This window comes from Salmo salar, chromosome 03 (assembly GCF_965601325.2).
Source record: "Salmo salar chromosome 03, fSalSal1, whole genome shotgun sequence".
NCBI classification, from domain to species: Eukaryota; Metazoa; Chordata; class Actinopteri; order Salmoniformes; family Salmonidae; genus Salmo; species Salmo salar.
The window spans coordinates 29,902,148-29,929,446 of record NC_138293.1 but is presented as its reverse complement, the minus strand read 5'-3'; the positions used below and the strand labels follow the sequence as shown (position 1 = coordinate 29,929,446).

Genomic DNA, 27,299 nt, shown 5'->3' with positions numbered 1-27,299 from the left:
ATCCACACAGTGACGCATGGGGGTGGCAGCATCATGCTGTGGGGATGTATTTCATCGTCAGGGACTGGGAAACTAGTCAGAATTGAAGGAATGATGGCTGGCACTAAATACAGGGAAATTCTTGAGGGAAACCTGTTTCAGTCTTCCAGAGATTTGAGACAGGAACGGAGGTTCACCTTCCAGCAGAACAATGACCCTAAGCATACTGCTAAAGCAACACTCGAGTGGTTTAAGTGGAAACATTTAAATGTCTTGGAATGGCCTAGTCAAAGCCCAGACATCAATCCAATTGAGAATCTGTGGTATGACTTAAAGATTGCTGTACACCAGCGGAACCCATCCAACTTGAAGGAGCTGGAGCAGTTTTGCCATGAAGAATGGGCAAAAATCCCAGTGGCTAGATGTGGCAAGCTTATAGAGACATATCCCAAGAGACTTGCAGCTGTAATTTCTGCAAAAGGTGGCTCTACAAAGTATTGACTTTGGGGGGCGTGAATAGTTATGCACGCTCAAGTTTTCAGTTTTGTCTTATTTCTTGTTTGTTTCACAAAAAAAAAAATGTTGCATCTTCAAAGTGGTAGGCATGTTGTGTAAATCAAATGATACAACCCCCCCCAAATATATTTAAATTCCAGGTTGTAAGGCAACAAAATAGGAAAAATGCCAAGGGGGGTGAATACTTTCGCAAGGCACTGTATATGATGGGATTTATAGACATTATAGACAGTATGTGGACAGAATATGTAGTATACCTGAAGAATACGTAGGATAGAATAGTATATGCACAGCAATAGTTAAATAGCATAGGCATTGACTAGAAGTCAGTATACAGTGCATTCGGAAAGTATTCATACCGCTTGACTTTTTCCACATTTTAATACGTTATAGCCTTATTCTACAATTGATTCAATTGTTTTTTTCCCTCATCAATCTACACACAATATCCCATAATGACAAAGAAAAACTTTTTCGAAATGATTGCACATTTATAAAAAAAAAAGAACTGAAATATAACATTTACATAAGTATTCAGACCCTTTACTCAGTACTTTGTTGAAGCACCTTTGGCAGCGATTACAGCCAAAGGTTGTCTTCTTGGGTATGACGCTACAAGCTTGGCACACCTGTATTTGGGAAGTTTCTCCCATTCTTCTCTGCAGACTCTCTCAAACTCGGTCAGGTTGGATGGGAAGTGTCGCTGCACAGATATTATCAGGTCTCTCCAGAGATGTTTGATTGGGTTCAAGTCCGAGCTCTGGCTGGGCCACTCAAGGACATTCAGAGACTTGTCCCGAAGCCAATCCTGCGTTGTCTCGTCTGTGTGCTTAGGGTCGTTCTCCTGTTGTCCTCTGGAGCAGGTTTATATAAAGGATCTCTCTGTGTTTTGCTCCGTTCATCTTTCCCTCGATCATGACTAGTCTCCCATTCCCTGCTGCCACCACCATGCTTCACCGTAGGGATAGTGCCAGGTTTCCTCCAGATGTGACACTTGGCATTCAGGCCAAAGAATATTGGTTTCATCAGACCAGAGAATCTTGTTTCTCATGGTCTGAGAGTCTTTAGGTGCCTTTTGGCAAACTCCAAGCGGGCTGTGCCTTTTTACCGAGGAGGGGCTTCCGTCTGCCCAGTCTACCATAAAGGCCTGATTGGTGGAGTGCTGCAGAGATGGTTGTCCTTCTGGAAGGTTCTACCATCTCTACAGAGGAATTCTAGAGCTCTTTCAGAGTGACCATTGGCTTCTTGGTCACCTCACTGGCCAAGATTGCAGAGTTTGGCTGGGCGGCCAGCTCTAGGAAGAGTCTTGGTGGTTCCAAATTTATTCCATTTAAGAATGATGGAGGCCAATGTTTTCTTGGGGACCTTCAATGCTGCAGAAAGTTTTGGTAACCTTCTCCAGTTCTGTGCCTCGACACAATCCTGTCTCGGAGCTCTACGGATAATTCCTTCAACCTCACGGCTTGGTTTTTGCTCTGACATGCCCCTTCAACTGTGGTATCTTATATAGACAGCTGTGTGCCTTTCCAAATACTGTCCAATCAATTGAATTTACCACAGGTGGACTTCAGTCAAGATGTAGAAACATCTCAAGGAAGATCAATGGAAACAGGATTCACCTGAGCTGAATTCCGAGGCTCATAGCAAAGGTTCTGAATAAATAAGGTATTTCTGTTTTTATTTTTTTTTAAATAAATTAGCAAAAATGTCTAAAAACCAGTTTTCGCTTTGTCATTATGGGGTATTGTGTGTAGATTGATGTGGGGAAAAACACATTTAATGAATTGTACAATAAGGCTGTCACATAACAAAATGTGGAAAACGTCAAGAGATCTGAATACTTTCCGAATGCACGTAGGCAGCAGCCTCTACGGTGCAGTTTTCAGTAACTGGGTGGTAGCCAGCAAGTGACTAAAGCTCAGATCAGGGTGAAGGGCGGAGTCCGGCAAGTGGTGACTATTTAACAGTCTGATGGCCTTGAGTTTGAAGCTGTTTTTCACTATCTTGGTCCCAGTTTTGATGCATCTGTACTGACCTTGCCTTCTGGATGGTAGCGGGTGAACAGGCCGTTGCTCAAGTCCTTGGTGATCTTTTTGGCCTTCCTGTGACACCGGGTGCTGTAGATGTCCTGGAGGTCCTGGAGGGCAGGCAATGTGCCCCCGGTGATGCGCACCACCCTCTGGGGAGTCCTGCAGTTGTGGATGGTGCAGATGCCATACCAGGCAGTGATACAGCCCGACAGGATGCTCTCAATGGTACATCTGTAAAAGTTTGTGAGGGTCTTAGGGGCCAAGCCACATTTCTTCAGCCTCCTGAGGTTGAAGAGGAGCTGTTCCGCCTTCATCACCGCAATGTCTGTGTGGGTGGACCCTTTAAGATTGTCAGTGATCCGTACACCGAGGAACTTGAAGCTTTTCACTTTCTCCACGTCTATGTGGATGGGGGCGTGCTCCCTCTGAGGTCTCCTGAAGTTCACGATCGGCTCCTTCGTTTTGTTAACGTTGAGGGAGAGGTTATTTTCCTGGCACAACTCTGCCATGGCCCTCACCTCCTCCCTGTAGGCTATCTCGTTGCTGTTGGTAATCAGGCCTACTACTGTTGTGTTGTCTGCAAACTTAATGATTTGAGTTGGGGACGTGCACGGCCACACAGTCATGGACGGACAGGGAGTACAGGAGGGGGCTGAGCACGCACCCTTGTGGGGCCCCTGTGTTGAGGATCAGCGAAATGGAGGTGTTGTTGCCTAACGTCACCAACCGGGGGTGGCCTGTCAGGAAGTACAGGGCGCAGTTGCCCATGGCGGGGTTCAGATCCAGGGCTCCGAGCTTAATGATGAGCTTGGAAGGTACTATGGTGTTAAAGGCTGAGCTGTAGTCTATGAACAGCATTTTTACATAGGTATTCCTCTTGTCCAGATTGGACAGGGCAGTGTGCAGTGCGATGGCGATTGCATCATCCGTGTATCTAATGGGCCGGTATGCAAATTGCAGTTGGTCTAGGGTGTTGGGAAGGTGGAGGTAATATGAGCCTTAACTAGCCTCTCAAAGCACTTCATGATGATAGAAGTGAGTGCTATGGGGCAAGTAATTTGGTTAAGTTACCTTCGCTTTCTTGGGTACAGGAACAATGGTGGACATCTTGAAGCAAGTGGGGACAGCAGACTTGGATAGGGAGAGATTGTATATGTCCGTAAACACTCCAGCCAGCTGGTCTGCACTTGCTAGGGATGCGGCTAGGGATGCCGTCTGGGCTGGTAGCCTTTCAAGGTTTAACATGCTTAAATGTCTTACTCACGCTGGCCACGGAGAACGAGAGCTCACAGTCCCTGGAAGCGGCAGTGGCGGCAGTGTGTTTTCATTGAAGTGGGTGAAGAAGATGTTTAGCTTGTCTGGAAGCAAGATGTTGGTGTCCGCGACGTGGCTGGTTTTCCCTTCATAATCCGTGATTGTATGGAGTCCCTGCCACATAGGTCTTGTGTCTGAGCCATTGAATTGCAACGCCACTTTGTCTTTGTACTGACATTTTACCTGTTTGATTGCCTTATGGAAGGCAATGTACTCAACCATATTGCCTTACGGAAGGTTTGTACTCGACCATATTCCCAGTCACCTTGATGTGGTTAAAATGCAGTGGTTTGCGTTTTCAGTTTTGCACGAATGCTGCCATCTATCCACGGTTTTTGGTTTGGATAGGTTTTAATCATCACGGTGGGAACAACATCTCCTATACACTTCCTGATAAACTCAGTCACCGTGTCAGTTATATATCAATGTTATTCTCAGAGGCAACCCGGAACATTTCCCAGTCCGCGTGATCAAAACAATCTTGAAGTATGGATTCTGATTGGGCAGACCAGAGTTTTTGATGCGCGATTAGCACAGTCAATGTGTTGGTAAAACTTTGGTAGCATTTTCTTCAGACTTGCTTTATTAAAGTCCCCAGCTTCAATAAATGTGGCTTTCAGTATGCAGTTTCCAGTTTGCACAAATTCCAGTGTAGTTCCTTGAGAGCAGTTGTGGTATTGGCTTGAGGGGGAATATACACGGCTGTGATGATGACTGAAGAGAATTGTTGTAGGTCAGGTGAACAAAAGGACTTGAGTTCCAGTATGTTACCACAATCACACCATGAGTAGTTAATCATGAAACATACAACTCTTTCATTGTCCCGGAGAGTTCTTCATTGCTGTCTGCGCGATGTACTGGCAGCCCAGCTGGCTGTATGGACAGGGACAGTATATCCAGAAAGACCCATGATTCAGTGAAAGAGTATGTTACAGTCCCTGATGTCTCTATAGAAGGAGATCCTCACCCTGAGCTCATCTACATTATTGTCTAGGGACTGAACATTAGCGAGTAATATACTCGAAAGCGGTGGATGGTTTGCACGCCTCCTAAGTTGGACTAAAAGTCCACTCCGGATACCTCAATTCAGGAAAGTCGGTTGAAATGCTGGTGAGTTACCACTGCTCTGATATCCAAAAGTTATTTCCGGCTGTATGTAAGAATACAAAAAACTTTCAGAGCTAATAATATGAGAAATAACAACAACAAACAAAATACTATAAAGTTGCTTAAGAGCCATGAACAGGGAGGGGACCGTAGCTATTAAAAGAATGTCTGTTAGTTTTTCCCTGAACCATCCCAGCTGAGCAGTGGTATTATGGGAAGAAGACAAGGCAACCATTAGGGAAGACCGTCAAAACCCCATGAAAGAATACATGCTGATACTGTAGCCAGCAGCATACCACCCTGCATCCCACTGCTGGCTTGACCCTGGAGCTAAACAAGGTTGGTCCTGGTTGGTCCCTGGATGGGAGACCAGATTGTGTTGGAGGGCCAGTAGGAGGCACTCTTTCTTCTGGTCCCCAAAAAATATATATTTATACCAGTGCCCCAGGGCAGTTATTGGGGACATTTCCCTTTGTAGGGTGCTGTCTTTCGGGTGGGACGTTAAACAGATGTTTTGACTCTCTGTGGTCAGTCAAGATCCCATGGCAGTTATTGTAACAGTAGGGGTGTTAACCCTGGTGTCCTAGGTAAATTCCCAATCTGACCCTCACACCATCATGGCCACTTAATCATCCCCAGCTCCCAATTGGCTCATTCATCCCCCATGTAACTATTCCCCAGTTCGTTGCTGTAAATGAGTATGTGTTCTCAGTCAATTTACTGGGTAAAATATCCCAAGATCTTGAAATAATCAGATGAGTACACGGTGCAGTTGGCAAAGTTAAACAGTTATTGTATCACACGGACGGTCTCATTTAGTTTAATCACATACGAGCATTTTTGTCTAATCAACATAAATGTTGCATACTGTGGATTACTGTAAACCCAATCACATATGGTTATATTCTCACTGTCTGGATCGACACAGTATACAAACATTAACTAACCTCTGTCATCTGCAGACAGTATGTAACCCTTTGACTGGAGTCTGGCCAAATGCCCTTAACCTTTGACACTTAAACCCATTTGGACTGAATGGTCCGCTAAAAGGTCTAGTAATCCACTATTTTATGACCTATCCTATCCCTATATAACTCAACCTGACCAACAAGAGCCTCACTCCCGTAGAGGTATCAGGAGCCCTCCTGCCTTACAGGAGTCAGAGCTGAGGTGCTATAAAAACTGTTAGTGTAGCGAAGTGTAGTCTAAACACACTCACGTTGACAGCTGGGTGGTCCAAAATAACCAGTAGGGCAGGCAGTGGGCTCTGTGGAGAGAGAGGAAGGGAGAGAGGAAGAGAGAGAGGAAGAGAGCGAGAGAGTGTGAGGGAGGGAGAGAGAGCGAAAGAGAGAGAAAGAGAGAGTATTGCGTTATTTCTTTCTATATTGAATCGATTCTGACTGCAAGTATCGATTAAAAAAAGAAGATAGGTAGTTAATGTGTTACTGCACCAAAACTCTGGTATTTCTCCTTCTCTAGCTTGTTATCCATCTTCTTTTTAAGCCAACATGTTTACAGCACTTTTACATGACTGATCAAAACGAATTTACTCATGGTTCTCTCTTGTCCCTCTGCAGCAGACATGGTGAGCAATATGTTTGGAACGTCAAATCGCAATAAAATCAAAGTGTCAAATCGCAATACATATAGAATAGTGAGAATTGAAATACATATCGTATCGGGACCTAAATACCGTGATAATATTGAATCCTGGAAATTCCAAGCCACAGTTGTTACACTATAAAGGTAAACTCATCAGCTCTATCACTTTTGATCAGATAAACAAGATCATGATCAGAGTGATCAGACTAACAGACTGTATAACAAGTGAACATGGGCAGTTTATGTTAATAAACATGTTTAATTGTCACATACAACAGATAGGTGCAGTGAAATATAGCGCCCCTAGAGCAAATTAGGGTTAAATGCCTCGCTCAAGGAAACATCAACAGACTTTGACCTTGTTGGCTTGAGTATTCGATACAGCAGCGACATTTTGGTTACTGGCACAACACTAACCGCTAACCTAACACTAACCTGCTGCGCTTCATGTGGTCATCAAATCAAATCAAATGTTATTTGTCTACATGCACCGCGAAATGCTTACTTACAAGCCCTTAACCAACAATGCAGTTTTAAGAAAAATAAGAGTTAAAGAAATATTTACTAAATTAACAAAAGTTTTTTTTAAATTACAAAGCTATATTTACAGGGGTACCAAGACAATATGCAGGGGGTACAGGTTAATTGAGGTTATTGATGCAATATGTACATGTAGGTAGGGGTAAAGTGACCATGCCTAGATAATAAATAGTGAGTAGAAGCAGCGTAAAAAAAGGGGGTCAATGCAAATAGTCTAGGTAGCCATTTGATTAGATGTTCATCAGTCTTATACCCCCAAGTCTTATGGCTTGGGGGTAGAAGCTGTTAAGGAGCCTTTTGGACCTAGTCAAGATGCTCCAGTACTGCATGCCATGAGGTAGCAGAGCGAACAGTCTGTGACTAGGGAGCTGGAGTCTTTGGCAATTTTTAGGGCATTCCTATGACATCACCTGGTATAGAAGTCCTGAATGGCAGGAAGCTTGGCCCCAGTGATGTACTGGGCCGTACACACTACCCACTTAGCTTAGTGATGAGCTTTGAAGGCACTATGGTGTTGAACGCTGAGCTGTAGTCAATAAACAGCATTCTAACGTAGGTGTTCCTTTTGTCCAGGTGGGAAAGGGTAGTGTGGAGTGCAATAGAGATTGTGTCATCTGTGGATCTGTTGGGGCGGTATGCGAATTGGAGTGGGTCTAGGGTTTCTAGGATGATGGTGTTGATCTGAGCCATAACTAGCCTTTCAAAGCACTTCATTGCTAAAGATGTGAGTGCTACGGGTTCTAGTCATTTAGGCAGGTTACCATGATGTTCTCTGGCACAGGGACTATGGTGATCTGCTTAAAACATGTTGGTATTATAGACTCGGTCAGGGAAAGGTTGAAAATGTCAGTGAAGACACTTGCCAGTTGGTCAGCACATGCACTTGAGTATATGTCCTGGTAATCTGTCTGTTGACCTGTTTAAAGGTCTTACTCACATCGGCTATGGAGAGTGCTTCAGTGTTGCTTGCCTCGAAGCGCGCATAGAAGTAATTTAGCTCGTCTGGTAGGCTTGTATCACTGAGCAGCTTGCGGCTGGGCCTCCCTTTGTAGTCTGTAATAGTTTGCAAGCCCTGCCACATCTGACGAGCGTTAGACCCGGTGTAGTAGGATTCAATCTTAGTCCTGTATTGACGCTTTCCTTGTTTGATGGTTCATGGTAGGGCATAGAGGGAATTCTTATAAGCATCCGGGTTAGTGTCCCGCTCTTTAAAGCGGCACCTCTACCCTTTAGCTCAGTGTGGATGTTGCCTGTAATCCATGGCTTCTGGTTGAGGTATGTACGTACGGTCTCTGTGGGGACGACGTCGTCGATGCACTTATTGATGAAGCCGGTGACTGATGTGGTGTACTCATCAATGCCATCGGATGAATCCCGGAACATATTCCAGTATGTGCTTGCAAAACAGTCCTGTAGCTTAGCATGTGCTTCATCTGACCACTTCCATATTGAGAGGGTCACTGGTACTTCCTGCTTTAGTTTTTGCTTGTAGGCAGGAATCAAGAGGATAGAATTATGGTCAGATTTGCCAAATGGAGGGCGAGAGAGAGCTTTGCACGAGTCTCTGTGTGTGGAGTAAATGCGGCCTACAGTTTTTTTCCCTCTGGTTGCACGTGACATGCTGGTAGAAATGAGGAAAAACGGATTTCAGTTTTCCTGCATTAAAGTCCCCGTCCACTAAGAGCATCACCTCTGGGTGAGCATTTTCTTGTTTGCTTATGGCTTTATGCAGCTCGTAGTAGTTTGCAAGCCCTGCCACCTCCGACGAGCGTCAGAGCCGGTGTAGTAGGATTCAATCTTAGCCCTGTATTGATGCTTTGCTTGTTTGATGGTTCGAGGGCACAGCGGGATTTCTTATAAGCGTCCAGGTTACAGTCCCGCTCCTTGAAAGCGGCAGCTCTACCCTTTAGCTCAGTGCGGATGTTGCCTGTAATCCATGGCTTCTGGTTGTGGGTATGTGCGTACGGTCTTGGGCCTGTTCCAGTATGAGTAGTAAATCCTTTGCGTCCAACTGTTTGTTAGATTACATTACACTGTGGTTAATTATAGCATCACGTACCCACTATAGCAGCACTTACCTACTATATGGCCTGCAGGAGATTTGGTGGTGGGCTGGTAGATTGGATATCCTGGTTACAAAGAAAAACGTATGATCAATTTCAACACCATGAATATCTTCAGTGTCGTGAGTGCATTGCTCTACTCCAGTAATGTTGCAATCTACACTACATGACCAAAAGTATGTGGACACCTGTTTGTCGAACATCTCATTCCAAAATCATGGGCATTAATATGTAGTTGGTCCCCCTTTTGCTGCTATAATGGCCTCTTCCAGGAAGGCTTTCAAATAGATGTTGGAACATTGCTGCGGGGACTTGCTTCCCTTCAGCCATAAGAGTATTCGTGAGGTCGGGCACTGATGTTGGGCGATTAGGCCTGGCTTGCAGTCGGCGTTCCAATTCATCCCCAAATGTCCTCGATTAGCTTGAGGTCAGGGCTCAGTGCAAGCCAGTCAAGTTCTTCCACACCGATCTCGACAAACCATTTCTGTATGGATCTAGCTTTGTGCACGGAGGCATTGTCATGCTGAAACAGGAAAGGGCCTTCCCCAAACTGTTACCACAAAGTTGGAAGCACAGAATCCTCTAGAATGTCATTGTATGCTGCAGCGTTAAGATTTCCCTTCACTGGAACTAAGGGACCTAGGCCAAACCATGAAAAACAGCCTATGAGCATTATTCCTCCCTCCACCAAACTTTACAGTTGACACTATGCCTAGCGGCAGGTAGCGTTCTCCTGGTATCCGTCAAACCCATATTTGTCATTCATCTGCAAGATGGTGAAGCGTGATTAATCACTCCAGAGAACGCCTTTCCACTGAGTCCAATGGCGGAGTCTAAATGCGGTGAGCTTTATACCCCTCCAGCCGACGCTTGGCACTGTGCATTCTGATCTTAGACTTGTGTGTGGCTGCTCGGCCATGGAAACCCATTTCATGAAGCTCCGGACTAACAGTTATTTTGCTGACCTTGCTTCCAGAGGAAGTTTGGAACTCGGTAGTGAGTGTTGCAACCGAGGACAGACGCGCTTCAGTACTCGGCGGTCCCGTTCTGTGAGCTTGTGTGGCCTACCACTTCGCAGCTGAGACGTTTTTGATCTTAGACGTTTCCAAAAGAACAGCACTTACAGTTGACCGGGGCAGCTCTAGCAGGGCAGAAACTTGACGAATTGACTTGTTGGAAATGTGTAATCCTATGACGGTGCCACGTTGAAAGTCACTGAGCTCGTCAGTAAGGCCATTCTACTGTCAATGTTTGTCTATGGCGATTGCATGGCTGTGTGCTCGACTGTATACACCTTTCAGCAACGGGTGTGGCTGAAATAGCCGAATCCACTAATTTGAAGGGGTGTCCACATACTTTTGTATATATAGTGTATATGTGGTACACAGAACAAGGTAAGAGCTAGTAAGAAATAAATTGCATCGAAAACCCCATGAAAATGCTAAACGATGCAACATGAGTGGAATCAGAGTGATTTTTCCCTAAAGCTGTCTCATTGAACTTTAATTCAAAGACCAAAAAGAAAACCTCCTGGCAAATAGAGATGGCATCAATGGATAGCAGCCCACCCCAAACAAATAATAACCTTCATTACTTCCAGGGAGTTTAATAAGAAGCATGAACTGGCCTGGCACACACCCAAAAGTTGGTAGAGGTGCTGACTAACTTCCAGAGTGTCTGTCTACATGTTTAGACTGCTTTTGGAGCGCTCCAAGAGAAGAAAAAAAACAGCTTTTAATAATCACATCCAGTAATAAATCTCTGTCCTGTATTAATAAAATGCCAACCCTAATTATTTATTCCACATTAAATCTTCTGTTTATATGACAACGTAAAGCTAACCAACCACCTGGGTACGATTATTCACTCATTACAGTTTCTGTATAAAACCTCCGCATAAAGGTTGCCATTATAGGTTTAGTTAATGATTTGTGTCTTCCATCACTAAACCAACAGGACAATCAAGGTAATATACAGACCCTTCCGTTTTTACTGTGGTTGGCATGATTCAAGTATTACATGGGGTTGAGTAGGGTGGATGTGGAATGAGACCGGGAGTCAGGAAGACTTTTCTATGGGATTGGATTGTTCCTGAGAACACCAGTTAAACAGATTCCAGATTTAGAATCTCAGTAAACAGTGAGGAATAAGGACTGGCGCCTATGACGAAGAGGGCCCCTTGAAATAGCAACTGTACAACATCTCTTACTCAAATGTGTCCCAATATGAAGTACTCCTATCATGGATCGTTTCAGAAAATAGACATTTTTGTGAGAGAGTTTGGCAGGCATACTGTAATGTTGATCTATTCTCCTAAACGCATTGTGCGTGACACATGATGATTGCTGTGGCAAGTCGATGTGGAGACGCCCTAAAATAAGGGCTTGTCAGTCATTGCTCTTGGTCTGACACCAGAAGAAGCACGAGGAATGCTCTAAATACAGACTGTTGGCACATGACCTTGTGCATCATCACGAACTGCCACAATATCTATAGGGATATAGTCAGAATATGTGACAACAACTCAACCTAAAGACAGACAAGGTGTGGTACGTGTCTGTGTTGACATGCTAAGGTGACGGTATGACAGAATGAGGTGAGCGTGGTAAAGGATTGATATTTCAATTTCTCTGAGGGTATGTTGTAGCAGTATTGCAGCTCCACAGAAAACATATCCTGCATACTTCTGGGCACGTTGGAGGAGCAATCTTGGCTAGTCTCTCTAAGTGTCTGAAACTCTTTGACAAGCACACAAAAGAAAACGACCCAAAACATTAAATAATTCAACATAAATTCGAACATGTTGTAATGAACAGCATATGTAGGAATGAGGTCAATTTGAATTCTTCAGATCCCAACTCTTCAATACACTCGTGGCTCTCACTATAGTAATGCTTCCCCTGAGGTAAAATGCAGGACTGGGTCCAGATATACACCGAGCAAGGGCATGGCACTACCGTACCGCTTCTTACTTGTTATTCATTCATTTGTTTGTTCATTGTCTCACTGGTCAATTTATACATTTATTCCTTCCTTCATTCATTCATCCATTCATTTCTCTGGGTACAGCAGATTTCCTATGCCAAATAATCGATTTATACAAGTAATATGTACATCATGTTAGAAATGAGGAAAGGTTACATACTAATGCACTGCGGGTAGCCGTAGTAACTGTCTGCACAGCGTTCACAGTTGTTTCCGGTGAATTCCGGCCGGCAGCGGCAACGTCCTGTCCCCATCTCACAACCAGCAGTAGTCCTGGCATCACACCTGCAGGCTGTAGTCACACATGCACACGCGCACGCAAACAGGAATGTGCCCAGACACATACACAAACACACCAAAATACTGCTCTTGAGACATACGACAACAATCAAAGAAAATGATGATTGAACTAACCGGCTTTTACTGTCTGTGTTTTCCCAAGTCAACACCTTCCGCTGTTAAGCTTACTTAATTTAATTTGTAGCTTCTTTGGTCTCTCCAAAGCGCTGAGGGCAACCATTTTCATTTCATCCACACTCAAAGCACAAACACAACTGGCAGCTATTTACAGTGTGTTATTGTACAATCCAGGTGTGCAAAACTCTTAGAGATTTACCCAGAAAGACCAAATGTGATTTTGACATGTATTGACTCAAGGGATATGAATACATATGTAAATTAGATATTTCTGTCTTACATTTTCAGTAAATTTGCACAAATTTCCAAAAACATGTTTTCACTTTGTCATTATGGGTTATTGTGTTTAGATGGTTGAACATGTTTTATATTTAATCCATTTTGAATTCAGGCTGTAACACAACAAAATGTGGAATGAGTCAAGGTGTATTCTACATTCTGAAGGCACTGTATGTGGCGAGGAGGAACAACGACGTACCACACTAGCAATGTAAACAAGTGCGGCGCCGAATTTAGCAACACTACAAGTGGCTAGAGCTAGTGGTTGGTGCCACTGTGTATACAAACGACACCGAAGTCTCTGGGGTCAAGTCTCTTTTCCATTTTGGTCTCACGTATTATCCATAGGTCAGAAAGCAAGCTACAGCAGCTCTTTACTAAACATTAGTACCCCATCTATTTGATAAACTGTACGACAAAGTGTTGCACATGTAGGCCTACAATTCTGCCAGTAACCATACCGTTTGGTAATATATAACTAAAGGTGATATTTTCACATCATAAAAAATATATTGTCATCATTAGAAGGCACTTTAGGAACAAAGGAAGACACTAAGGCCATAGAGAAAGGAGAAACTGAGAAAAACAGTTTGAAGAAGAGAAGAAAAGGTCTAGCTCACGTGTGCATCCACTGTGAGACTGTGGAGCTGATCCATGGGGTCTGTAGAATCCATCAGCACAAAGCTCACAGTTCACTCCCGCTGTGTTGTGCTAGTGAGAGGGAAACACACAGTGAACAATGGAAGGACTGGGTCAGAGGGACACTATGTTTTGGTTGCCTGGTGGCCACTAAGGTTCCCCTCAGACAAGAAGACAAACTGCAAAACGGGTGTTTTCTAAATCTATAGATAAATGTTTTTATCCAACACACCTTACTGTTGCTAATCCATCTGCTTGCAGTACCGCCAGTATCTTATCCTCTTTCACACTGAGCATGCAGTGTAGAGAGATGGCTTTTTTAACATGCTTCCCGCAAGGGTATTTTAGTCCAAAAGGATAACAGTGCATCTCATAATTGGTGTTGAGGAAAAGTACTTTGTCTTGGGATATTTAGTCAAAATGAACTGGCTGACATCTTGTTTGATTTGGAACACATGCCAACCCTTGCACGGAGAGGGATATCTCTGTATGCCAACTGCACAAAGAGTTTAATACAGAAAATATCCACCATTTGTACGTTGACTTGGAACTGAAGTGAAATTTCCATTACAGACCTCCATGTCTGCTCCTAGATCTGGGTCATGTTTATTAGGACACACCGTAGTGAAACGTTTTGCGATGGCAAACGAAAACAAGTGTTTCTTAATGGACAAGTTCAGGTAGTACCTTCTAGTTTCACTCCATTCGCTTCTGTTTTGTGCCTACTGAACACTACCCTTGTTCTTATTCTAGTGTAGGCATGCTCCCACATACATGCTAAACATACATACCATACATAATGTCAAATTACAATGATTCATGTCACACATAACATCCTAAATGTAGATGATGAACAGTCTTGGTGCTTGTCTCTCTCTCGCACAAACACACACACACAAATCCGTTCGGACTTGTAACGGGCTTCATACCTGGCAGTTGATGCACACTCCTCCGCCGTCGTACCTGCCGAATGTGTCTAAACTTGCTCTCCTCTGCTCCACCTCTGGGTCGTAATAACACTCAGTGGCATGTGAATGGCACTGGCAGGCTGTGGGAGAAATCCCCGAAACAGTCAGCAAGTAAACACACACATGAAGCAGAGGCGCGCACACACACACAAACACAAAATAGACACACACACGAAACAGAGACAGGTAAGAGCAAGTTCTGTATTTTATATCTTACAGTATATCTACTTACTACCCCTTCCCAAAGGAGAGTGGTGTGACTATAGTCACTAGAAAGGCTCTCAGTATTCAGTCAACCCTAACAGGAGACTACATCCTCTACTTCCTCCTCAATCTGCCTCGTTAATGTTTCTGAATGGTCAGGGTGCATCCTCTACTTCCTCCTCCTCAATCTGCCTCGTTAATGTTTCTGAATGGTCAGGGTGCAACCTCTACTTCCTCCTCCTCAATCTGCCTCGTTAATGTTTCTGAATGGTCAGGGTGCAACCTCTACTTCCTCCTCCTCAATCTGCCTCGTTAATGTTTCTGAATGGTCAGAGTGCATGTTCTAAGATGTGACTGCACTGATTGGATTACAGACTTCTCCACTCTTTCGATCTCTCTCTCTTGTTCTGCGGTTGTAGAGTTGCAGGCTCCAGTTTCAGCATCTCCGACTCTGGGCTCGGGAGGGAGGGAGAATCTTGTCAACAGGCCAGGGCAATTAGGAACCAGCTGGCATTGGAACTGACTGACTGAGTGGCTGTGTAGAGGACAGTAGTATTGGCGCTGGTCTGGCTACAGTAGACTGCATGCAGTGCAGTACATCACACACATACCACATGAGTAATTCTCTTAACAGTTTGCTTAGGCGCCTTCCTAGTTCCAACACCATATCAGGGCATTAAGCACTGAAGCTAATGTGGTAGAGGAGGTGGTGGGAGAACCGTAATGAAGACATTCTGTGGCTGTACTTTCTCGAGCAGTGTCATTGAAACACATTCATGACAAAGGAGAAAGCAGAGAACAGTTAAACCCTTTTCCAGGGTCGCAACTTTCATGTCACCCCACATTCTGAAATTGCATTTATGTCCCCCTCAGTTTTATCATTGGAATGTGATACAAAATGAGGCAAAGGTGTGCATTAGGACCATGTGGACGTCTCCCGAGCAGGCGGGTTTGGAGTGTTTATCCGACTAGATGAAAAAAATTATAAAAAAATGATGTCCCCCCCTACTTCAAAAACCAAAGTTGCGCCCCTGCCCTTTTCACACTCTCATGCCAACCCCCGACCAAACTGTGCTTGGTTTGGAACACGTTGGCACAAAGCAAAGAGAGGAAGGTGAGGGTGGCAAAGAGAGGAGGGTGGAGTGTGGTACTCACGTTGGCACTCGTTGGGACTGTCTGTCGTAGCAGCACGCCATGGCTTCTGATTGAACCCTGGACAGCAGCGGTCACATGACTCACCACAGGTGTTGTGTTCGCACTCGCACTGTAGCCTAAAGACAGGTGTAGAAAAGAAGAGACTGGGTTTCCTGCATCATTCTTTCATGTTTACGACTTTCAATTGAAGAAAGGGAGTAGCCTACAGTATATCATCAATAAGAAGCATCTGGTGACTGTTCACTCAATTTTAGATGGACCTTGATGCAGGGTGTGACACCGTAAAGTCCCTTCCAAAGTGAATTAAGCCACTATGGTTAGATCAATCATTCACTGTCAAACTACAGTATGATGTCATCGACACTTATTGTTTTTCATTGCCCATAAAATACATCAACTCCATAAGGACATCATCTTGGCCTCTTGCCAATGGTTTACATCACAATCACAATCACTACTAATCAGGATATCTAAAACAACATGGTGCCTTTTACAATGGCAATGCCAGGAAACAAACAGATGAAGTCATTTCCTTTCTACCAAATCCAGAGCTATCTTTTCAACTTCAGACACAGATGCTATCACTGTGCTCTTAAGTTAAAACAACACTTTTTCCAGTTAACCTCATCCCCCATACGCTTTACAACCCGCTAACCACAGCACATCCATTCACCCCTGTAAATGACGAATAAACTACAGTAATAATTTGTCATACTGAACTACTCAATGAATCCTCTGTTTTTGTTTTGGGGAACTTTTATACACTTAATTAAGGCCCATGGCCAATAGGCTACAGTATGAATGAATGAAAGGTAACGGATTCAACTGTAAGTATAAACAACAACAGACAAGTATATGTTTCTGGAGAATGAACCAGTAAACAAAGAAGCAGGTAAAAACAAGTATGAAAGATGTAAACTACTCACCGATTGGGTTTTCCTTGGTTACGCCCCCCACACACCTCCGCGTGGCCGTGACAAACGCAGCGTCCCCCGACACTGATGTCTTTGATGCTGTAGTAATACTGTCAACAACGCAGAGGGAACAACACCGTCGGAACACTGTAGCAAGACCAACAACCATCTGCTCTATCCGATACGCCACATATCAACCTCACCTAAACAAACCCAGACAGTCTGCCAATGCAGCTGAGGTGAGTTACATTGGGTTCTTTGGTTTTAGTCATAGCCGAGGCCACAGACGCTCACTAGCATAATTGAAGCTGGAGTTATACAGGTAGGCCTATCTTATACGGTATATCAACGGCAGGTAGCCTACAGTATATGGCGGCACGTAGCCTATCGGTTAAGACCGTTGGGCCAGTAACCGAAAGGTCGCTGGTTCGAGTCCTCGAGCCGGCAAGGTGGAAGAATCTACAAGGCAGATAACCCTTAACAAAAACTGTTCCCTGGGCGATGACGTGGATGTTGATTAAAGGCAGCCCCCTGCACCTCTCTGGTTCAGAGGGGTTGGGTTAAATGAGGAAGACACATTTTGGTTGAATGCATTCAGTAGTGCAACTGACTAGGTATCCCCTTCTCCACTGTTTCAGCCTCTGTCTGTCAGCCCAGCTTCTACAGGACCCTAGAGTCTCTCTTGTGGGGCACTGCTCTTAGAGCATAAACATGTTAGTTTTGATTCATATACACCCTAACTGGTGAACAGCGTTCCTGTATGGGTTCTGTGCTGCACTTCACAATGGCCTCATACTGTACACACTTGCTCTAAAAACATGTGTGCGTGTGTGTGTGTGTGTGTGTGTGTGTGTGTGTGTGTGTGTGTGTGTGTGTGTGTGTGTGTGTGTGTGTGTGTGTGTGTGTGTGTGTGTTGTGTGTGTGTGTGTGTGTGTGTGTGCGCACGCCTGTCTGTCTGCGCGTGTGTGTCGTCCCACACTGGGCTGTGTTACTGAAGCGTGTTCCTGCAGCACCAGGGGAGCTGTCTGGACCAGTCTTCACATTCTCTCTCTGTGTGTAGAGGGAATTACCCTGGTGAAGACTGGACAGACACCTCTGGCAGGGAGCCCCGACCAGGAGGAAGGAATGTGCAGCGAGAGAGAAATCAGGTCAGTGTGTTTGTGTCAGCAGAAAGGTGCTGATAGGGGCTACATCTTGTCACATTGGGCAATGAGGCAGAAGGTAGGCTAAACATAACAGGTCGGTGTGAGACCATGTCATTGTGGGTTTGTGCTCTGCTGATGATGCATTCCTTGTTGCCCCTGAGGGGGTTGGTAAATTTGAAGTAAATTGAATTGAACTGATCTGAACTGTAATGAAATGAACAGAATTGGGTGTCTTTTGTGTGACTCACCCTGCGTGTGACAGTGGGGTCCCTCTGGGCCTTGGAGATGAGGTGCCCCAACAGAGTGCTGGTCCTGAGGAAGTGCAGGCGGATGTTTGTGGCCTTGGTGAAATCTCTCAGCACTGGAGAATAAGTGAAGTTCTTAGAGCCCGGGCGACCGTTGACCAGGGACACCACAATCTGGACAACAACAACATTACTCAGACACAAATATCCCCATCACTCTGTAGAAGTAGTCGTCTTTTGGCACATTTTACAGGATTCAACATTGTGACAATCTTATGTTCCCATTCAGTGAGTTTCTCACCTCTCCGTTCTCCAATGGAACGATCTTTGAGTACTCTGTGGTGCAGATCTGGTCATCATCTCGGACTACGCGTCCATTTGGTTCTTTGCCAAACCTCTCAATGCACTCCCTTTTAGAATCTGAAAAGAACAAACAGAGTGACATGTCAACCACTATCATCTCTTTATAAGGGGCCAACCGTAAAGCTATGTTTCTAAGAGACTTCCTCAAAATTCTTCTGATTATTTCCATTACTGTAGCCCCCTGGCCCTTTGTAGCGCTCTGTTGCGGCAGTACATTCCAATGCTTCATCAATGTCTTGGTGTCCTCTTTTACCCTGTTCACATGTCTCACTAAATCAAAATTTGAACCTGTGTCCTATCGATGCCTGTGGCTACAGAGGCGTCGCCCAACCTTGCTGTCATGGTAAGTACAGTAACCTCTTTTCAAATCAGATTTGGCAAAACAATTGTTTTTTAGCATCCTTTACAAGCTTCTACTGACTGCTGATTTCCACATGTGGATACTAGGTTATCTGACCTATTCCCACCCTGTCCACTGATAAGACAATCTGATCTCCTTTATCGACATGACAGCAACAACTCGGTGTGGAAACTGCATGACAACCTCAAGCATAATATACACTACCGTTCAAAAGTTTGGGGTCACTTAGAAATGTCCTTGTTTTCCATGAAAACATACGAGGTGAGTTGCAAAATGAATAGGAAATATAGTCAAGACGTGAACAAGGTAATGATAAATAATGATTTTTAATTGAAATAATAATTGTGTCCTTCAAACTTGGCTTCGTCAAAGAATCCTCCATTTGCAGCAATTACAGCCTTGCAGACCTTTGGCATTCTAGCTGTCAATTTGTTGAGGTAATCTGAAGAGATTTCACCCCATGCTTCCTGAAGCACCTCCCACAAGTTGGATTGGCTTGATGGGCACTTCTTATGTACCATACGGTCAAGCTGCTCCCACAACAGCTCAATAGGGTTGAGATCCGGTGACTGTGCTGGCCACTCCATTATAGACAGAATACCAGCTGACTGCTTCTTCCCTATATAGTTATTGCATAGTTTGGAGCTGTGCTTTGGGTCATTGTCCTGTTGTAGGAGGAAATTGGCTCCAATTAAGCGCCGTCCACAGGGTATGGCATGACGTTGCAAAATGGAGTGATAGTCTTCCTTCTTCAAGAATCCTTTTACCCTGTACAAATCTCCCACTTTACCATCACCAAAGCACCCCCAGACCATCACATTGCCTCCACCATGCTTGACAGATGGCGTCAAGCACTCCTCCTGCATCTTTTCATTTTTTCTGCGTCTCACTGATGTTCTTCTTTGTGATCCGAACCCCTCAAACTTAGATGCGTCTGTCCATAACACTTTTTTCCAATCTTCCTCTGTCCAGTGTCTGAGTTATTTTGCCCATCTTAATCTTTTATTTTTATTGGCCAGTCTGAGATATGGATTTTTCTTTGCAACTCTGCCTAGAAGGCCAGCATCCCGGAGTCGCCTCTTCACTGTTGACGTTGAGACTGGTGTTTTGCAGGTACTATTTAATGAAGCTGCCAGTTGAGGACTTGTGAGGCGTCTGTTTCTCAAACTAGACACTCTAACGTACTTGTCCTCTTGCTCAGTTGTGCACCTCCCACTCCTCTTTCTATTCTGTTTAGAGCCAGTTTGCGTTGTTCTGTGAAGGAAGTAGTACACAGCGCTGTACGAGATCTTCAGTTTCTTGCCAATTTCTCGCATGGAATAGCCCTCATTTCTCAGAACAAGAATAGATTGACGAGTTTCAGAAGAAAGTACTTTGTTTCTGGCCATTTTGAGTCTGTAATCGAACCCACAAATGCTGATGCTCCAGATGCTCAACTAGTCTTAAGAAGGCCAGTTTTATTGCCTCTTAAATCAGGACAGTTTTCAGCTGTGCTAACATAATTGCAAAAGGGTGTTCTAATGATCGATTAGCCTTTTAAAATGAGAAACTTGGATTAGCTAACACAAAGTGCCATTGGAACACAGGAGTGATGGTTGGTGATAATGGGCCTCTGTACGCCTATGTAGATATTCCATAAAAAATCTGCCTTTTCCAGCTACTATAGTTATTTACTACATTAACAATGTATACACTGTATTTCTGATCAATTTTATGTTATTTTAATGGACAAAAAAGTGTGCTTTTCTTTCAAAAATAAGGACATTTCTAAGTGACCCCCAACTTTTGATTGGTAGTGTATAATAAATGCAATCCGGTTTATTCCTCTTTGACATTGAGCAGTATTACAAACCACTGACTGAGTTATACCATATTCATGTGTTTCATATTGCTGGTTATAAACAGAAAAGCCAGAAAAGCGCACACACTCTCTGAGGGCTCCAAGGGTTTTGTCTGTTGGAAGGCCTATTCTCGGAAAAGTAAAAAATATCGGTGCCATTTCTTTGAAAATAAATATACCAAGAATCAAAGACCATAAAATATTGAGAGCTAGGAATGTATACATTTTCCAGAGAGAGAGAGAGAGAGAGAGAGAGAGAGAGATCAAGAGAGAGAGAGAGATCAAGAGAGATCAAGAAAGAGAGAGAGATCAAGAGAGAGAGCGAGAGAGCGAGAGAGAGATTAAGGAGAAGAAGACAAAGAAAAGCATAAAATGAAATTAAAGAAGGAGATATAAGGCACAGCTGTTTCTGCTGGAAAGGTGCCTCACAGGGACTGAGCATGTCTTCACTTTAAGAGCAGGCTGGTGAGCTTGTGTATGGGGAGGTACAGTATATTGGAGAGGGCAGGCCTACTGACTGGATCATAAGTCACTTATAAACCAAGCTCTTTGCACTTATGGTAAGTACTAGGATTACAGTTCTGGAGAACAGCACATTTTTCATTGGACTTCACAAATCCTTTCCACTTCGAAGGTATTTCATCACAATCTATAATGTTTGTCAATTCCCTCTAGGCTGCATTAAGCAGCAACACAATCTCAACATGTCCTGGACGACAGGTCATCTCATTGGTTCAATAACTTATATCAACACAGTTTTCAACTGTTTCAACAGTTTTCAAGTCCTGCAAAAGCTGACTACCAGACCCAACTAAGAGCCTTGAGAAGCACCAGCATAGCAGACACGTATGAATGGGAAAATAAAACAGTAATACTTACGAGCAAAGTACTGCCATGGAGCATACGTTTTCCCATGGTCCAGGGAGCGCTCCAGGACCCATAGGTCAGGCCGAGGGGCGTTGGCAAACTTGATGAGGATGTAGGCCACATGGAAGAGCTGAAAACAATATTAGCACAAAGAGCAGAGCAGTGTTAAACAGAGGGCTACAAGCAACCATATTGTTAATGGATTCTGGCATTAGAAGTGGTTGGTTCAAAACGCTGTGGTTTCCTGGGCCTTGGTCCACCAACACCAGCTCAGACTTGGCAGAAGGCTGAGCCTCAGCCACAGACAATACTCTGTTTCCTTTTACGTGAAGGCCGGAGCCCAATCACGTCAACAACAATAATCTACTCTATTGTACCTCCGGCAAAAATACAAAATGCAACAATGGATATTGGCGGGAACTGAAATGTGCTATCGTAGACATCAATCCAGAGCATCCCAAACATGCTCAATGGGTGACATGTCTGGTGAGTATGCAGGCCATGGAAGAACTGGGATATGTTCAGCTTCCAGGAATTCTGTACAGATCCTTGCGACATGGGACCGTCCATTATCATAATGAAACATGAGGTGACGGCTGCGGATGAATGACACGACAACAGGCCTCAGGATCTCGTCACGGTATCTCTGTGTATTCAAACTGCCAATCGACAAAATGCAATTGTGTTCATTGTCCGTAGCTTATGCCTGTCCATACCATAACCCCACCGCCACCATGGGGCACTCTGTTTACAACATTGACATCAGCAAACTGCTCACCCACACGACGCCATACACGCTGTCTGCCATCTGCCCAGTACAGTTCAAACCGGGATTCATCCGTGAAGAGCACACTTCTCTAGCATGCCAGTGGCCATCAAAGGTGAGCATTTGCCCACTGAAGTCGGTTACGACGCCAAACTGCAGTCAGGTCAAGACCCTGTTGAGGATGACGAGCATGCAGATGGGCTTCCCTGAGACGGTTTATGACCGTTTTTTTGTGCAGAAATTCTTTAGTTGTGAAAACCCACAGTTTCATTAGCTGTCCAGGTGGCTGGTCTCAGACAATCCCATAGGTAAAGAATCTGGATGTGGAGGTTCTGGGCTCGCGTGGTAACACGTTGTCTATGGTTGTGAGGCCGTTGGAAATACTGCCAAATTCTCTAAAATGACGTTGGAGGCGGCTTATGGTAGAGAAATGAACATTAAATCCTCTGGCAACAGTTCTGCTGGACATTCCTGCAGTCAGCATGACAATTGCACGCTCCCTCAAAACTTGAGACATCTGTGGCATTGTGTTGTGTAACAAAACTGCACATTTTAGAGTGGCCTTTTATTGTCCCCAGCACAAGGTGCACCTGTGTAATGATCATGCTGTTTAATCAGCTTCTTTATATGCCACACCTGTCAGGTGGATGGATCATCTTGGCAAAGGCAAAATGCTCACTAACAGGGATGTAAACAAATTTGTACACAACATTTGAGAGAAATAAGCTTTTTGTGCATATGGTACATTTCTGGGATATTTTATTTTAGCTCATGAAAAATGGCACCAACACTTTACATGTTGCGTTGATATTTTTGTTCAGTGTAGTATGGTACAGTAAAATACAACAGTCGCATATTACAAAGGCTCAACAAGACCTGTGTGGAGTGGATGAAACTGCTGCAGGTGCTTCTAAAACACCCACCCTTCCGGCCCTCCGAAACGATATCTCTACCATCAGACAACACAGGCTACACAAGAGCACCTGATGATGAACATGACTTATCCTTCCCCCAGTGTACACTACCCTATCTCTAAGGCCCTCATGGCTATGTTTCCACACTCAATGTTCCTATCTCGCCATCATCATCAGAGCTCAAGAGCGGGTTGCTTCAGTTCAATTGAATAGAATTAGAAGCTGCTTTTTTCAACAGTCAAAGCTGTCTTTGTGGTGGTTGACATTGCCTTTGCCCAGTTCGGAATTACGACATCAGACCACACGGCACGTGACAATCGCAGTGTAAACAAACACACCTGACCACCCCCACCCCCACTTCTGTGATTAGTTAAATGTAATGTCAAAATTTAGATTTCTGCCGAAATAGGCATACCCAAATGTAATTATTTATCATGAGAGGGCCATAAACATTACCTAGCAATGCTTACACTGCCAGAAAGATTAAAATATCACTTTTCTGTAAAAAAATTGTTAGGCATTGCTAAGGTGTAGTCACTTTTGAGGACACAAGCTGAAGTACACAGTACAAATTATATTCCACCGAGTCGTGGCTGAACGACAATACGGATAATATAGAGCTGGCGGGATTTTCCATGCACCGGCAGAACAGAGTCTGGTAAGACGAGGGGTGGGGGTGTGTCTATTTGTCAATAACAACTGGTGCGCGACGTCTAATATTAAAGAGATTGCGGTATTGCTCGCCTTAGTAGAGTACCTTATGATAAGCTGTAGACCACACTATCTACCAAGAGAGTTCTCATCTGTACTATTCGTAGCCGTCAATTTACAACCACAGACCGATGCTGGCACTAAGGCTGCACTCAACCAACTCTATAAGGCCATAAGCAAACAAGAAAATGCTCATCCAGAAACGGCGCTCCTAGTGGCCGGGCACTTTAATACAGGAAAACTTACCTAATTTCTACAAGCATGTCACATGTGCAACCAGAGGAGAAAAAAAAACTCTAGACCACCTTAACTCCACACACAGAGTTGCATACAAAGCTCTCCCCCACCCTCCATTTGGCAAATCGGATAATTCAATCCTCATGATTCCTGCTTACAAGCAAAAACTAAAGCAGGAAGTACCAGTGACTCGCTCAATATGGAAGTGGTCAGATGACGCGGATGCTACACTACAGGACTGTTTTGCTAGCACAGACTGAAATATGTTCCGGGATTCATCCGATGGCATTGAGGAGTATACCACCTCAGTCACCAGCTTCATCAATAAGTGCATCGACGACGTCGTCCCCACAGTGACCGTACGTACACATCCCAACCAGAAGCCATGGATTACAGGCAACATCCGCATTGAGCTAAAGGCTAGAGCTGCCGCTTTCAAGGAAGGGACACTAATCCGGACGCTTATAAGAAATCCTGCTATGCCCTCAGACAAATCATAAAAACAAGCAAAGCGTCAATACAGGATAAATATTGAATCCTGCTACACCGGTTCTGACGCTGGTCGGATGAGGCAGGGCTTGAAAACTATTACGGACTACAAAGGGATACCCAGACGCCAGCTGCCCAGTGACGCGAATCTACCAGACGAGCTTGCTTCGAGGCAAGCAACACTGAAGCATGCACGAGAGCACCAGCTGTTCTGGACGACTGTGTGATAACGCTCTCGGTGGCCAATGTGAGCAAGACCTCAACATTCACAAAGCCGCGGGGCCAGATGGATTACCAGGACGTGTACTCAAAGCATGCGCGGACCAACTGGCAAGTGTCTTCACTGACATTTTCAACCTCTCCCTGACCGAGTCTGTAATACCTACAAGTTCAAGCAGACCACCATAGTCCCTGTGCCCAGGGAAGTGAAGGTAACCTGCCTAGATGATTACCGCCCCGTAGCACTCACGTCGGTAGCCATGAAGTGCTTTGAAAGGCTGGTCATGGCTCACATCAACAGCATTCTCCCGGATGCCCTAGACCCACTCCAATTCGCATACCGCCACAACAGATCCACAGATGACGGAATCTCAATCGCACTTCACACTGCCCTTTCCCATCTGGACAAAAGGAACACCTATGTGAGAATGCTGTTCATTGACTACAGCTCAGCGTTCAACACCATAGAGCCCACAAAGCTCATCACTAAGCTAAGGACCCTGGGACTAAACACCTCCCTCTGCAACTGGACTTTCTGACGGACCGCCTCCTGGTGGTAAGGGTATGCAACAACATGTCTGCCACTCTGATCCTCAACACTGGGGCCCCTCAGGGGTGTGTACCCACGACTGCGTGGCCAAACACGACTCCAACACCATCATTAAGTTTGCTGATGACACAACAGTGGTAGGCCTGATCGCCGACAACGATGAGACAGCCTATAGGGAGGAGGTCAGAGACCTGGCAGTGTGATGCCAGGACAACAACCTCTCCTTCAATGTGAGCATGACAAAGGAGCTGATTGTGGACTACAGGAAAAGCTGGCGGAACAGGCCCCCATTAACATCGACGGGGCTGTAGTGCAGCGGGTCGAGATTTTCAAGTTCCTTGGTGTCCACATCACCAACGAACAATCATGGTCCAAACACACCAAGACAGTCATGAAGAGGGCATGACAACACATTTTTCCCCTCAGGAGACTGAAACGATTTGGCATGGGTCCCCAGATCCTCAAATCGTTCTACAGCAGCACCATCAAGAGCATCCTGACCGGTTGCATCACCGCCTGGTATGGCAACTGCTTGGCATCTGACCGTAAGGCGCTACAGAAGGTAGTTCGTACAGCCCAGTACATCACTGGGGACAAGCTTCCTGCGATCGACCTATACAATAGGCGGTGTCAGAGGAAAGCCCAAAAAATTGTCAGAGACACTAGTCACCCAAGTCATGGCAAGCGGTACCAGAGAGCCTAGTCTAGGACCAAAAGGCTCCTTAACAGCTTCTATCCGCAAGCCTTAAGACTGCTAAACAATTAATCAAATGGCCACCGGACTATTTACATTGACCCCCCCTCCATTTGTTTTGTACACTGCTGCTACTCGCTGTTTATTATCTATGCATCGTCACTTCACCCCTACCTACATGTACAAATTACCTTGACTAACCTGTACCCCCGCACATTGACTCGGTACCGGTACCCCTTGTACATAGCCTTGTTATTTTTTTTGTTATTGTGTAACTTTTGATTATTTTTTACTTACGTTTATTTGGTAAATATTTTATTAACTCTTCTTGTACTGCACTTTAAGGGCTTGTAAGTAAGCCCCCGCACATTGACTATGTACTGGCACCCCCCTGTATATTTTGTTATTTTTTACTGCTCCTCTTTAATTACTTGTTACTTTTATCTCTAATTCTAATTCATATTTTTTAAACTGCAATGTCGTTTAGGGGCTCGTAAGTAAGCATTTCACTGTAAGGTCTACACTTGTATTCGGTGCATGTGACAAATTAAATGTGATTTGATATGCCATATTGTAAGCGGAGCTGTGAGGTTCACAGCCAGGGAAGTTTGATCCTTTGTCTGGATAGGCCAGAAAATGTGATGTTTCGCACCCTATGCAAATGGAGTGTTATATTTCCCATACTGCATGTCAGATAATAGGTGAGAATGGCATGTGAAGCGGGACTACCAGAGCCGTCACGGAGTGCACAATAATTGATGTTGTGCCATTCACAGAGCCCTCGGTACACAAAAACGTTGGTTGGAACCGGTCCAGAACTGCTCAAAGTCCCCTAAATAGTTGACTTAATTTTAAGGCTTTAAGCTGAAATTATTTCCAAAAGATTTTATTATTGGCAGAGATCCTAAAGCATGAGTGAGAAACGGAAAAGAGTATGCAAACATTAGCTTTACATACTGCATGAAAACTATCTAAAAATTAACAAAAAAAGGTCCTGCTTTAAAACTGGCTGCCTGTTGTAGATGTAGCCCATGTTTTTTATGGCAGTCCCTAACATTTTTTTTTAACCCTCAGACAGTCCCTAACTCTTTACATTAATTGTATGGGTTGGGAGTTTGTTGGCCACCCTCAGAGTCTCAATATCTTTTACTGTCGCTCTCATCTTACTATTTTTTTCCTCTTTCCT

General features: G+C 44.5%; 1 protein-coding gene across 2 annotated transcripts in view; it reads right to left on the bottom strand.

Annotated features, from left to right (window-relative positions):
• Positions 1-27,299, bottom strand: part of LOC106599664 (laminin subunit alpha-3) — a 105,677-nt gene that overhangs the window by 52,916 nt on the left and 25,462 nt on the right. Inside the window, exons 3-12 of one of the 2 annotated variants that reach the window (XM_082973421.1) lie at positions 21,546-21,663; positions 18,404-18,522; positions 18,106-18,276; positions 16,725-16,822; positions 15,799-15,914; positions 14,401-14,519; positions 13,453-13,543; positions 12,297-12,428; positions 9,167-9,217; positions 6,166-6,213 (exon numbers count right to left, since the gene is read on the bottom strand). In XM_082973421.1, the coding sequence (XP_082829547.1) occupies positions 6,166-6,213; positions 9,167-9,217; positions 12,297-12,428; positions 13,453-13,543; positions 14,401-14,519; positions 15,799-15,914; positions 16,725-16,822; positions 18,106-18,276; positions 18,404-18,522; positions 21,546-21,663 (1,063 nt within the window). The remainder of the gene's footprint in view (positions 1-6,165; positions 6,214-9,166; positions 9,218-12,296; positions 12,429-13,452; positions 13,544-14,400; positions 14,520-15,798; positions 15,915-16,724; positions 16,823-18,105; positions 18,277-18,403; positions 18,523-21,545; positions 21,664-27,299) is intronic. The other variant, XM_082973422.1, reaches the window with a different exon arrangement.